General features: G+C 35.2%; 1 protein-coding gene across 2 annotated transcripts in view; it reads left to right on the top strand.

The window, feature by feature from the left end:
• The window catches only part of LOC117406015 (trafficking protein particle complex subunit 10-like), a 168,556-nt gene extending 162,957 nt beyond the window's left edge, over window positions 1–5,599 (top strand). For both annotated transcript variants that reach the window (XM_059029751.1, XM_034009655.3), the window contains one exon: window positions 3,290–5,599. In XM_059029751.1, the coding sequence (XP_058885734.1) occupies window positions 3,290–3,522 (233 nt within the window). In that variant the 3' untranslated portion in view covers window positions 3,523–5,599. The remainder of the gene's footprint in view (window positions 1–3,289) is intronic.
• The last annotated feature ends 9,845 nt before the right edge of the window (window positions 5,600–15,444 follow it).

The raw sequence follows: 15,444 nt of genomic DNA, 5'->3' as shown, positions 1-15,444 counted from the left end.
TTACAAGATTGGAGACATGTGTGATACTAATTAAAGAAACTAATTAGTTTGAAATATCACTATAATCCAATTATTTATTACCTTTTCTAAGGGTACCAACAAATGTGTCCAGGCCATTTTAGAATATCTTTGTAGAATAAGCAATAATTCATCTCTTTTCACAGCTTCTTTGCTTTATTCTATGACATACCAAAGGCATGCAAGTATACATGATAAAATCACTTTTAATTTCATCACTTTTCAGGAGGAATGAAGCATTATTTCAATGAGCTGTAAGGGTACCAACAAATTTGAGCACGTCTGTATACAGTGCCTTGCAAAAGTATTCAGACCCCTGACCAATTCTCTCATATTACTGAATTACAAATGGTACATTGAAATTTCGTTTTGTTTGAGATTTTATTTTGAAACACTGAAACTCAAAATCAATTATTGTAAGGTGACATTGGTTTTATGTTGGGAAATATTTTTAAGAAAAATCTTGCTTGCATAAGTATTCAAACCCCACACATGAATATTTGGTAGAGCCACCTTTCGCAGCAATAACAGCTTTAAGTCTTTTGGGGTAAGTTATGTACCAGCTTTGCACACAATGTCGGAGTGATTTTGGCCCATTCTTGGCAGATTTCCTCCAGGTTGTTCAGGTTGGTTGGACGACGCTTGTGGACCGCAATTTTCAAATAGTGCCACAGATTCTCAATGGGATTGAGATCAGGACTTTGACTGGGCCACTTTAGGACATTCACCTTTGGCCTTGTGCTTGGGATCAATGTCCTGCTGAAAGGTGAATTTCCTCCGAAGCTTTAGTTTTTTAGTGGACTGAAGCAGGTTCTCTTGCAGTATTTCCCTGTATTTTGCTCCATCCATTCCTCCTTCAATTTTAACAAGATGCCCAGTCCCTGCTGATGAGAAGCATCCCCACAGCATGATGCTGCCACCACCATACTTCACTGTAGGGATGGTGTGTCTGAGGCATGGGCAGTGTTAGGTTTGCGCCACACATAGCGCTTTGAGTTTTGGCCAAAAAGCTCTATCTTGGTCTCATCTGACCACAAAACCTTTTCCCACATCGCAGCTGGGTCACTCTCATGCTTTCTGGCAAACTCCAGACGTGCTTTCAGATGGTACTTTTTGAGTAACAGCTTCTTTCTTGCCACACTCCCATACAGGCCAGTGTTATGCAGAGCTCTTGATATGGTTGACTGGTGCACCATTTCTCCACTCCCAGCCACTGAACTCTGTAGCTCCTTCAAAGTGATTGTTGGCCTCTCTGTGGCTTCTCTCACAAGTCTCCTTCTTGTTTGATTGCCGAGTTTTGAGGGACAGCCTTTTCTTGGCAGTGCCTGGGTGGTGTGATGCAGCTTCCACTTCCTGATTATTGATCCAACTGTGCTCACTGGGATATCCAAACACTTGGATATTATTTTGTACCCTTTCCCTAATCTATGCATTTGTATTAGTTTATCTCTAACTTTTGTAGAATGCTCTTTGGTCTTCATTTTCCTTCAGATTCACAGCCTGACCAATGATCCTTCAACAGTGGGGTTTTTATCCAGAAAATGTGACAGCAACTTTAATGGTTCACAGGTGGAGGCCAATGGTAAGGTAATTGTGTCCTCGTTAGGGCAATTTCTTTCATCGGTGTAAACTGTGAGCTTCCACAGCACAGGGGTTGAATACTTATGCAAGCAAGATATTTCAGTTTTTTATTTTTATTAAAAATATTCCCCAGCATAAAACCAATGTCACCTTACAATAATTGATTTTGAGTTTCAGTGTTTTAAAATAAAATATCAAACAGAACGAAATTTCAATGTACCATTTGTAATTCAGTAATATGAGAGAATTGGTCAGGGGTCTGAATACTTTTGCAAGGCATTGTGTGTATGTGTGTATATATATATATATATATATATATATATATATATATATATATATATATATATATACACATATATATACATACATACATATATATATATATACATACATATAGTGTACATAGAACATTTTACAGCGATCTTTGCAAAAAGCAATATAAGATTTCAAATTCTGAATTTTAATTATTGTAGTCCACATCTTGTGTTTCAACTACTGGAGTCCATCAGTATTTCTGAAAGCTTCTCGTCCTTTCCCAACAGTTCAATCACAGTTAGTTTAAACTCTGTAGAGTATGAGTCTATATGCGGTCTTTTAATCGTGTTATTAATTTTAGCGATTTAGTAGGCTACTTGTATCTGCTCTTCTGATTATTTTCGTTCATGCACAGAACTCACTATCTTGTGGCCACGAGATAGTAAGTCATACGCACAAGTTATTATCTCGTGGCCACAAGATAAATATTTTTTCTTTTATGTCCCCTACTGGGCTCCATAACATTGGTTATTATTGGGGGACTGCTGTAATATATATATAATGAAGTTGTTAGAGGTGTTTTTCTTTGTGTAAAAAAAAGAAATATTATCAGTTTAAAGTACAGTACTCTGAATTGGTTTATGAACAGCCTAGACATTTTCTAGTGTCAAAAGCCATTGTAGTGGATAAGGATTTGATGCTCAAGTAGTAATAGTAAAAGGCTTCAAAAGGCAGCATTTTATGTGACATAAAGCAGACCATTTATACAGTTTGGGCTATGGTGTAGTTGATGGGGTTACCAACAACTTTTTTCTGAAAAATATGGTGTTGATCTGAAAACTGCAGAAATTACCATGGCAAACTTTTGTATAGGGGGCAAACCTGTAACAGGATAAACCTGTAATAGGGTAATGGGTAAACTTTTTAAAAAACTCATTACCAAGAAAGTAAAGAAATTGTATTATCAGTTATAATTTATCAAAAATATTTTAATTAATTAGCATTGCTGTTTTATAGATTAGGACTATTTTTAACCAATCAAAAGCATACAACCACAAAAGTTTTGTAAGAATTGCATTTATGATTTTCGCATCAGTTTAACTCTCACCTGAAATATATATCAGTGTCAATAGAGTGGTGCAGCATAAGTGAATCCTTTTTCTCCTTCTCCACTAATATTTCATTTTGTGTGAGCATTCTCTCTAAAACTTTGCATTGCAATCTAGTATAAATACACGTTGCTTACATGTAACAAAGGGGTGTGATATCTGACTGATTCTACTGGAAAGTTAAGTAGACAAGTCATTGCAATTGCACATTATATAAAATACTAATGTATATTATATATACATATTGTATAAATATGAAATATTATTTTTATTACTTGTACATTTAGTACACAGTGAAAGTGCTTTTATATTGTTTCTCATTGTAGACAGCTGGCTTGAGAATGACCTTTCAGTTGACAAGGCACTGGACGAACAGGCAGACAGCAGTAGCATCCGAAGCCGAACCAGCGCACACTCCACCAGCAATGAACACAAGGGGTTGTCCATGCCTCGTCTGCAATCCTTCAGCCCCGGCCAGGTCTTCAACTGCAGCACTGGCATGCAAGTCCTTGTTGTACCCAGCAAGGACGACCATGTCCTGGAAGTTAATGTTACATGACAACTGTTGCTTTCACATTGATAAAACAGGCTCTGGTATGGTTGCATTTGACTGGATGGTAACACATGCACTTAGCCTACTTACCTGACTGAGCGTTTGGGCAAATACTGCTGTAATTCTTTTTTTAATTGTCACCTGCCCAGCCCACTTGTTTTGTTTTGTTTTGTTTTGTTTTGTTTTGTTTTGTTTTGTTTGTTTTTTAAACCATTCACAGAATGTACAACAAACTTAAAAACCAGTGTTCATATGTATATGTTGACAGGGAAAGCAGCTTGACCTAGTGCTTGGAGCAGTGGATCCATAGTTCGATTTTCAAGCACTATTTTGATTCACTTTGTGACTCACTTGGGCTTGTTAGTTGATCCTCATGCAGGCTAACTAACTCCAAAGATGTTACTTCACTGCAATGCTGTCGAAAAAAATAAATATCCCAGATCCTATAGGTACATATACACAACAACAAAAGTGTGGAAGCTGCCTTTTTGTTGTTATGCTAGTGTCAGCGGTGTTGGCTGGGTAACCCTGCAGAGCCTGTTAACTCAATGTCTGATTTTCTTCTCTACATGCGTAGTGTATGTACTCCTGTTTGAATTCTACAATCCCAGAAGTATGTGGTGGAAAATGTCCTGGCCCTGCTGCACCCACAGCAGATTATTTGTATCAGGCTTCTGGACTGAAATCAGACCCATACTAAACCTGGAACCCTCCCATTGTTGTCTTTTCTCTTCTAGTAGAATATACATTAAATCAGTAAAACCTTATTTCTGGTTGAATAACTCCTGATAGGTCATTGCAGATGGTAGAAGGTAGTTACAGAAAAGTATGTATTAATAGACTAAAATATAAGAATTAATACTCTACACTATTATAACTATTTTTAGTTATATTTGATTATTACAAAGAGCGTTGCCAACATTCATAGTATTATCCTGCTGGAACTTCCTCACTGCAGTCAGCTTAATTTTATTCCAAGGTGCAGAAGAAACATACATTCTTTTGAAGAAGTAACTCCGTCTTCCATACTGCTGAGAGATTTAAAAAGAAAGGGTCTTGTCCTATTAACATGTGAAGATCAGCTGTAGGGTTAGTGATTTTTAGTACACAGCTTCACCTGCTGGGATCATGGTAGTTACTGCTTAATATTTGACAGTTAATACATTATTATTTAAAGGCTGGCTGATACAGCTACAGTCTTTCTGAATTGTGACACGGCTGGAACATAGCTGTATTTTTTTCACGGTTATCACTGATTTCACGATTTCCATGAAATGTACCCATTGTCGTGTAATATGTAGTTGTAATAATTCCCATTTCTGAAAGAATAGTATAAATATATGTATTTTTTATCACTTAAAATAAATATAGCAAACATTTACCTTATTGATACTACCTGTTACATGAACCTGGCAGCTGGTTTAGTGTGCTTTCGGTAAATGATTGAACACACTGCATAGTGCTGCACGATTTCTTTCAACGAAAAAGACACCAGCTGCATTAAAAATTGGAAATATTTCTGCTAAAGATCGTTTTGTCCAATACAAGAAGGGGACATTTCATGTGCCTGTTGTTATATTACATTTATTTATGTTTTTATTTTGTTTGATAATTCACTGAGGTGACAATAGAATGTCTTTAAAAGGGGGACTTAAAAACTAAATATTCTACAATTTAGCACGCCCTGTTTTTCAGGTAAGCATTTACAACTCTAATTTTTGACATTAATAAATGTTATGTTTAATCATGAAATATCTTGAATTTTTAGGCTGTGAAATAAGCATTTTTTTACCGTGAAAAAAATTCAGCTCTATTAATGGGGATTGAGTAGTTGTGTGGATATAGGTACTATACTGGGCTTCTTGTTCATATCTGACTGATTGAATAATGTGCTTCTGCCAAAATCACAATCCTACCTTATTTCAGGTTTGTCCTATCTCAGTTAAATCTAAAGTTCCTTCCATGGATGATGTAAAAGGTAGAAATATCAAAATGTACAAAACTACTTTGAAACACCTCTGAAAGAACAAGCAGATTTGTATTATTTTAGGTTGACTAATGAATAAAAGTAATTTAAAAATGGCATTACAAAATCCCCTATTCTTTTTCTTGTTAGTAGTCACACAAGTTCTGAAACTTTTAAAAGCTCACACAATGTAGGTGTTTCTCACATTAACCTATCAAACTAGGTCTTTAGAATCTCTGTCCACTTACACATTTACATAACACATTTTTGTGGAATGTGCCGATTTCAGTTGTAAAGAAAGAGCCCAGATAATAACTATCCAAAGTGTCTGCTTGTGATTTAGTGTTGTATAGTCCATTAAAGGCTAGGAGTAGGTTTTTAATTTTTATTTTTTTATTTTTTTTACCACTATGGAAATGTTGAAAATTAATCTGTCTTAATAGGCCCACTTACTGTGTTGTAATAGCTTCCAAGTGCTGAATTGTTCCTGGTCCCCAAAACTGCAATCATACTAAACTCTATTTGCAGGTGTATATTCTGTAATATAGGTTGATATAATTTTAAAAAGTCATTATTAAATTGCCCTACCATCTGTGTATAAGTTGCACCAAAAAACATGTTGGCCATCAGTATATATATGAAAGCCAAACTTATCAAGATGATGAAGCAAAGGAATAAGCGCTCAACATGCTTTTTATCATTGGTTACTGGAAATCTAAATGCAGTCGAAGGGGATTTAGAAATGCAGAATTGTGTTGAAAAGAAATTGCAGAAGTAAGAGAGAGTGATCACTTTGCCTGAGAATATTGGACATATTTTGGTATATCCATATCGCATCACATTGCAATATATTTAAACTACAATGCAGGTATTTATTTATAGGCATTGCTTCTCATCCTGACAAGTACTATGCAACCAAGATCAGCTAATTGAAGTTTATGTCCTGCATTGCTCTGGGGTGGATTGCATCGGCCAGGTTTCTGTCTGCTAAGGGCCTAGGCCACCTTAATATTTTTGTATTCAGACTTTAACCGTTAACAGTTTTTCCATGCAGCAGCTTGCACCCGATCCATATTGCCTTCAGATTATATCCAAATTTAGCAGGACAGGGTGGTGATCGCAGCGTTTTTCGTCCAAAATGGAACCTGTTTAGCTTTTTTTGCAGCAACAGCAGCAGATTTCGCTTTTTTTCGCAGCGATTACGCTCAAGTGTGAAAGGTAGTGTTCAATTCCATAGGTTTGATTTTTTTACCCTAGAAAACGCAGTGAGTAAATACTGTAGTGTGAATAGCCCTTAAATCAGACTTCTAGTTTTTTTGGCTCCAGAAGATTGAACTGGAACACCTAGGTTAGCTGAAAAGTATATTATAATATGACTGTAGTCAATTTTGGATTAGTTGCTTACCGTCAACTTGTCTGTGTGAGAGATACACATTGTACATTTCATCCAATTGGTTAAAATATAGCACTTCCCAGTTAAGCACTTCCTTGATGCTGTCTTGGTAAGTTCTGTATACTCAGTAATTATAAAATGAAGAGTTGAGATTCTAACTGCAAGGGAACATGTAAATATTCTGTATGTTAATTTTAATCAGTAAAAAGTTCATTCAGGACTAGAAAGGTGAAGGCATGTGTGACTTTTACACTGAAGCATAATGACCAGTTGCTTTTTTGTGGTTCAGTTAATTAAAGAAAATAGCATATTTTCACATTGTTCTATAAATTATTCCATTATATTAATACACCTGAGATTTGTATTAAGATTGTTTAATTATTTAAACAAAAAATGTAAGCATTATACAGTTTAAAATATATAAATGTTATATGCGTCATTATTGCTTTCAAGTCCTGTGTTTATTTATCTATATTCATGTATATTTTATACATATTTAACGGGTTTACTTCACGTTGTGTTAATAAATTAAACTTCATCCAGGATGTTCTATTCAGAAGCCACAGCAATTGTTTATTGGTCTGCAGTAGTTTAGTAAGGAAGAAAAAGAATCGGCCCTCCAGGTTACTATTTCAGCTCCTCAACAGGCCTCCACCGCCTCCACGAGATCTGGCCAGTACATATATATATATCAATAACACAAGTATAAAATAACCAATCAGAACGATACATACATTAATATATTAAAACAATAATTACCTCATTAAAGTCATTTTACAAATAATACAGTTTAAATCCAAATGAACAGGTCATGAAAATAATACTTTAGTCAAAGTAAAACAAGAAGGAGACTTGTGAGAGAAGCCACAGAGAGGCCAACAATCACTTTGAAGAAGCTACAGTGGCTGGCAGTGGAGTAATGGTGCACCAGTCAACCATATCAAGAGCTCTGCATAACACTGGCCTGTATGGGAGGGTGGCAAGAAAGAAGCCGTTACTCAAAAAGTACCATCTGAAAGCACGTCTGGAGTTTGCCAGAAAGCATGAGAGTGACCCAGCTGCGATGTGGGAAAAGGTTTTGTGGTCAGATGAGACCAAGATAGAGGGAAATACTGCAAGAGAACCTGCTTCAGTCCGCTAAAAAACTGAAGCTTGGGAGGAAATTCACCTTTCAGCAGGACATTGATCCCAAGCACAAGGCCAAAGCAACATTGGAGTGGCTCAAGAACAAAAAGGTGAATGTCCTACAGTGGCCCAGTCAAAGTCCTGATCTCAATCCCATTGAGAACCTGTGGAACTATTTGAAAATTGCGGTCCACAAGCGTCGTCCAACCAACCTGAACAACCTGGAGCAAATCTGCCAAGAAGAATGGGCCAAAATCACTCCGACACTGTGCAAAGCTGGTACATACTTACCCCAAAAGACTTAAAGCTGTTATTGCAGCAAAAGGTGGCTCTACCAAATATTCATGTGTGGGGGTTGAATACTTATGCAAGCAAGATATTTCAGTTTTTTATTTTTCTTAAAAATATTTCCCAACATAAAACCAATGTCACCTTACAATAATTGATTTTGAGTTTCAGTGTTTTAAAATAAAATATCAAACAAAACGAAATTTCAATGTACTGCCTCGCTGTGCGTGGGGGCAAGATACACTTGTGTCCTCTACCAGGCAAGTTTACCACTGTTCCAGTGGTTTTGAACTTCTTAATTATTGCCCTAATAGTGGTAAGTGGTATATTTAGTTTTTTAGCTATTGTTTTGTACCCATTGCCTGATTTATGAAGGTCAACAACTATTTGTCTCTTTTCATTTGTGAGTTCTTTGCCTTTCCCTGTGGTGATGGATTACAAATGGATTTCATATTCGTGTTACCTCATTTTTATACCCCAGTTAAACAGGAAGCCATGGAAGGCCACAATACAGTTCCTTAAGACTGAGATGAACTTAAAGAAGTAGAATGCTAATGCAGATTTAATTATGTTTGATTTTATTTATAAGAATCTTAGGGGTGCCAATAATTCCGACACCTATCATTTTGAGAAAAAATGTTATTACTTGTTAATAAAAAACTTTTTCTCTGAGCAATTGTATTAGAATAAAAGAATATGGTTTTCCCATATATTTGAGCATAAAATATAGCTCATTACCTGTGTTTATTTTATACAGCCTTTTATACAGACAATAATTTTGGAGGTGACTGTGTGTGTGTGTGTGTGTGTGTGTGTGTGTGTATATATATGTATATATATATATATATATATATATATATATATATATATATATATATATATATATATATATATATAAACATCATGTAAGCAAAGAAACTACAAAATGATATTGCAAAAGTCTACTGGAAGGAGTTACTGAATTGTGGAGCTTCGCGGTGCTGTTGTGGGAGCTGGTGACTCGCGAGGTTCCCTTTGCAGATCTGTCCAACATGGAGATTGGGATGAAGGTAGGTTGGGATTTCTGTACAGAATTGTCTGAAAGCTTGAGACCTGCGTCACCCATGATGGTATTTTTACATTCAGTAGATCAAAAATATTTTGTGCGGAGGGAAGTATGAACTGATTTAATATTTTTATGTATTGGGATTAGAACTAGAATAAAACCTAACAAAAGATGTGCTCGCCAATGTTGTTAAAAAGGCTGAATTTAAAAATGTACTATTATATTATAAAATGATTGTATATTATTGCAACAGGGTTCGTATGCTAGTCTGGAAGTCAGGAAAAAGTATGGGAAAATGCCAAACTGATTTCCAGGGCTTGAAAATGCTTGAAAAACCATGTCTTTGTTATGAAAGTATTGAAAAAGTCTGGAACTTTACTAGTATCACAGGAGAATGAAAATAATTCCGTGTTTTTTTATTTTATTAATTTTTTTATTATTATTATTATTATTATTATTATTATTATTATTATTATTATAATAATAATAATAATAATAATAATAATAATAATAATAATAATAATAATTGATTTCGAAAGCGGGTCAGCAGCTCTAGCGACAGCTGTCTAGGCAATTTGCAAGTGGTAGCAACTATATTGCTTGCGACCAAATCGCGCGAGGATTGCCCCGTGTATCACCCCTAACAACTTAAGCAATCCTATCCAGTTAGCACACTGGTATATGTCACATGACTCTGTCTGCTCCAGTGAAACGAAGGGCAAAAGCGACATTACGACAGCCAAAATATATCAATTATTATTTTTAAACAACCTGGAATTACAAGCAACTGTACTCTGCTCACCCAGATTCACAATTTGTTATCTTGTTGTTACCTTTATTAAATCGTTAACGTTATTTACCAACCCGGGGGGGGGGGGGGGCAAATACGAATACAAAACAAGTTATTATCATCACTGACTCAGATTTAAAAAAAAAAGCCCCTATGGTGTGTATAAACGTAGCGTGTTAACGGTATGAGGGGCCGTTCAATTCAAAATTTAAACTTTCTGGCTATAACATATATCAGAACGGGTGTAACATATGTTAGAATGGGTGTAACATATGTTAGAATGGGTATAGCATATGTTAGAAAGGGTATAGCATATATCAGAATGGATATAGCATATATCAGCATGGGTATAACATATATCAGAATGGATATAGCATATATCAGCATGGGTATAACATATATCAGAATGGATATAGCATATATCAGCATGGGTATAACATATATCAGAATGGATATAGCATATATCAGAATGGGTATAACATATATCAGAATGGATATAGCATATATCAGAATGGGTATAACATATATCAAACTTGTGTGGCTATACAGCAAACTGGATACATTAAACTTTTTTTTTTTTAAGAATTGACACGTGACACAGCAACAAATGCATAATTATCTTCAGTAATGGCAGAGTCCGCGAAATCTGTAATTGATTTAGTCGACAAACTGGCAGGTGATAGGAGCCTGTTAACAACTTTAGCAAATGTTTTAGAAAACGGGGGTCGCAGGATGCACAAAGTCGTAAATGAAAATAATGTGGAAAAAGAATTTAAAACTATTTTTTTGAGACCAGCTTCATCAGTTGCCGCCGGGACTACACATTCCGAAATCAGTAACACGTCAAGTCTTGCATCATCTTATTTCACGAGGTCAACGATACGACCACCACAAAGATTAACCCAACCAACCAAAAAGTAAGCATTACCTAGTTATATTTATTATTTTCAAGTGTGTTTTAAATTTAATAACACGCATTTTGTGTGTAGGCCACACGGTAGCGTCCTATACACCAAGGCACGATAAACCAAATACGTGCATGCACGCCAGAAGAAGTGGTAATTCATAAATTCATAACAGGCTTTTGTAATGGAAAAAAAAGTTTAGTTTATATGTGAGCTACGTTGTTATATTATTGTTATTATTTTAAGTAATTTATATTTGTATACATTAATGGATGCTTGAAACAGCCATACTGAAATGTAACTTGAACGAGTACTACATTTTCACAAAAGTAAGCCTATATACATGAATGAATAAATGCACATGTTATGAAAGTAATGTGATATATTTTTTTGTTTAAGAAGGCGACCAACTTTCAAAGGTCCTGCTACTTTTACAAAGGAGGTAGTATTGCTGACCTCACAACAATGTAGTTGTAAAACACGGAACCAAGCAATTACTCTATGAAAGTGGGCATGTGATGAATGCCTTTGAATTCCACAAGGAGTGGTCGGCTGAAGACCTTCTAGAGAATATTAGATCAGCTTTCAGCAGTCATCTTCCTCCAGGAGCTAAGTATGCATGTTTATTATTACTAATGCTACAGGGCAGATATACGTTAAGATGTACTATAGATGTTCTGCAGTTTAGTGCTGTATAGGTAAAGTGTTGTGCTGTGGATTTTTACAATAGTTATACTATTAATATTAAAATCCACTGTGTATTTGTTACACTTGTATTATGTGTGAAAAATAAATACAAAAAGTGCCACACTGCTTGCACTTTACAAGTGTTTTAAAACATGTTTTGCTTTAATTACTTATTGGTGGTTGTTGAAAAACGTTTTGCAAGATCGCTATCCAAATATCTTACATTTAATGCAAGAAAAACTTTATTTAATTACAGTTTGGAAATACTCATGGCTTGCCACAATAAACTGATAGCTCCTTCTCTAATGAGGAACCAAACACTCAATGGTTGGATGATGAACAAAATATTTAAGCAACGCTCTATTATTCGCCCCTCGGATGAAATCTTGGATCTGCAAAGGCTGGACCAACAACCTGTAAGTTTTATTTTTCTTGTTTTGTGAAATATTTGCCTCATGTCTATTTTAGGATTAAGTTACTAGGGTTTAGAAGTTTTGCTGTGTTACTTCTAGGTAGATGACATGCAAATCATATATTATACTTTTCTATAATTTGTCAGGGACAGTAATAAGTTATCTGTTCATCTGAAATTGTGTATTTGAGGAATTGTCAGAGAAACAGTATCCATCTTTATTAATAAATTAAGCATTCTTTGGCATCATCTGTCATCGTAATGCAGTTACACAATTCTGGTTCAGGAATAATTTTTATCCTGTTTAAAGAAAATAATACCACAGATTTTTTACTTTTAAAAATGAGTATGCTTTTGATGTAATGTATAATAAAACAAATAGATTTTCTATTTTGAATATTCATACATAATTAAGTTTTTATTCATTTATTTCATTACTTTGCCATTTTTGGAAGACTGGGATAAAACTAATGTGCCAGATAATTCTCAGGATGCTAACTGTATTCGTGAAGAGACACTAGTTGCAGATGAAATACTTGGATGTTCCTCTGAACCTGTGACATCCAATCCAGATGGTCTGCATAATGCTGGAATCGCATTTCCAAACTATCTAGGCTTGGACAGTAATGATCTTCATGCAGTACAGGATGTTTGTGTTTCTGCAGACTCTGTACTAACACAGACACCAGTGTCATTTGGTGTAGAGGCATCTAAAATACACACTACTCTATTTCAGTGTACATCTGCCATGACTTTGGAAACTAATGTTCTGGAGAAAGAAGGATCAGATTGTTACAAGTAAGATATTGCTTCATTTTTCTCAGTTTGTCACCATAAATGTAACACCAATGTAACACCAGCTTTGTTACCATTGAATTTAGGAGGAACGTGTATGTAAGCAGAAGACTTTCAATAAAATATCTTTTTATTTATTTTTATTTTAGGCAGTATACATCACTTATCTATGATTGTACTGAGCTTAATTCTTCAAGTGATGAAGAAGGAGTACAGTTTGCTGAGAATTCATCTGTCCGCTTACATGATGGGTATTTTTTTCAAAAAATTTATAATGTGTCAAAATGATTGCATTTCTCCCACTAATATTTTTGCAATGCTCAAGCGAACCCTATCGTATACAGACAAAAAATATAGTGTTTTATATTTTTAGCAACAGTTGTGTTCACAAGCACAATGCACAAGCACAACTACTTAAATGTTCTTTTCTTTTATAGAGATCAAGTAACTCTTCATGATGTTATCACAAATCTTGCCCTACAAATAGATGAACATGCAGTTTCAAAGTTCAATATTGATAGAATAAATATATGGGATGGTGCACTCGTGGATTTAAGCGCAAAACATAAAAGCCAGAAAATAGAATGTCTGTAATGTTTACTGACTCAGATGGCAACTCGGAAGGAGCTGTGGACAGAGGTGGTCCTACAAGGGAATTTCTAACTTTATTAATGCAGACACTACAGAACAGTAAAATATTTGAAGGTTCAGAAGACTGGAAAAATTTGACATGCGATTCCCAAAGTAATTGCAGTTTTAGGTATTTAATTTGTTTTTTAATCTTAATTTTCTTGCAATACACCCATCTATAATTTTTCACATGCTTCATTCTTTTATGTATTTCAATAGCATTACGTGATGATGATTACTTTCTGGCTGGAAGAATTATAGCCATATCCATCCCCCAACTATTTTTCTCGGACATTATATGACAGTCTAGCCTATGACCCTCAGCAGGTCACACCTTCTGTGAAAGACATCTGTGATTGTGATATTGCAGAGATAATTTTGGAGGTGCGTTCAAAGTTTTAACTTGAATACATTTAATGAGAATCTGTGTATCAGTATTAATAATAATACTAATGTATTATTGGAAAATATTCCTCTTTACATAGATTTGTTGTGTGTTAGCAGTTTGTGACTATTGCCATGCTTCATGTTATTCTCATACACTCCCCCCACACACTAGTTTTTATAAAGGTTTGGCTGGTATGATGTTGTCATACCAATTCTGAGTTAAGTTTTATACTTATGTTTTGACTTTTTCAGATGGAGAATGTGTCAACACTAGAGGGGCTTAAAGACGTTGCAGCCAAGCACTGCAACCTTCTGCATGTGGCAGGATGTTACCGCTATTTACAAAATCTGCAAGACAGAGATGTACTTGTACAAGACTTCATGAAGTGATATGTTTGTGGCTGAACAAGAAATTCCCTGGAAAGGTACATTTATTTTGTCATGCATTTCAGTAGATTACTATATTTATACTTGTCAGTTGAAAACATGAGTATATTAAATATGGAGTGAGAGTGTAGCAAATACCTGTTCAACCATTTAATTAATGCTTACATTAGCAATATTCACATTGAACTGTGAGTAATAGTTTGTTTAGATTTATAAAACATGTTAAGTACACTGTCACAGTAAAGGTAGAAAATATTCTGTGTAGTTTTGTAAGAAATATCTGAACTGATGTCCAACTTTATTTATTAGTACGGTATGTGTTGACTGGTCACAAACATGAAGAAAGAAGCAGGCATTCTGTTTTTCATGTACTTTATATATGTTTCCTAGGTTAAAAGAGGGATTGAAGACGCTTGGTGTGCTTGACGCCATTGTTGCACATCCTGTTCTTTTCGCCAATTCATTTTGCTGGAGGGAGGAAGTGTTCACATCTGAACAGTTTTCAGAATTGTTCAAAATATCATTCAGCACTGCTGGAAGTAATAAAAGACGTGAGGAACAACGAATTGTGGGCTATTGGAGAGACTACCTACAGGATGTGGAAGGTAAAGATAACACTATGTAACACAATTTTTGTTCCTGGGTAGTAAGTGTTATTTCCTAATTGCTTATGCCTCAAAAGTATAGAAAATGGCTATTATTCCCCACAAACTTTGCTTTTGTGACCAGGACAGTGATATTTTGAAATGTACCTATTTCCAATGAGAAAACGGGCGAATTTGTGTCTTTTCGTCAGAAAAAACAACATATGAATCCAAATTAACATGTATTTATACTAAAGCAATACAAAAATGACTACAGAAGATTTAGAAGTGAGTAGTTTTTCGAGATTTACGATTATACTGTAAATCACTTTCACGAATCAGCCCCCAAATGTAGTCTCCCATCATGTTCTCGTTATACTATCCTTGGTAGCGGCGTTCAAAGTCCAGTATATCCTGGTGGAAGCGCTCGCCTTGCTCCTCCGAGTACGCACCCATGTTCTCCTTGAATTTATCAAGATGAGCATCAAGGATATGGACTTTGAGGGACATCCTACAGCCCATTGTGCCGTAGTT

This window comes from Acipenser ruthenus, chromosome 9 (genome assembly GCF_902713425.1).
Source record: "Acipenser ruthenus chromosome 9, fAciRut3.2 maternal haplotype, whole genome shotgun sequence".
NCBI classification, from domain to species: Eukaryota; Metazoa; Chordata; class Actinopteri; order Acipenseriformes; family Acipenseridae; genus Acipenser; species Acipenser ruthenus.
Note: the sequence above shows the minus strand (reverse complement) of the source record. Positions and strands in the feature narration are given on the sequence as shown.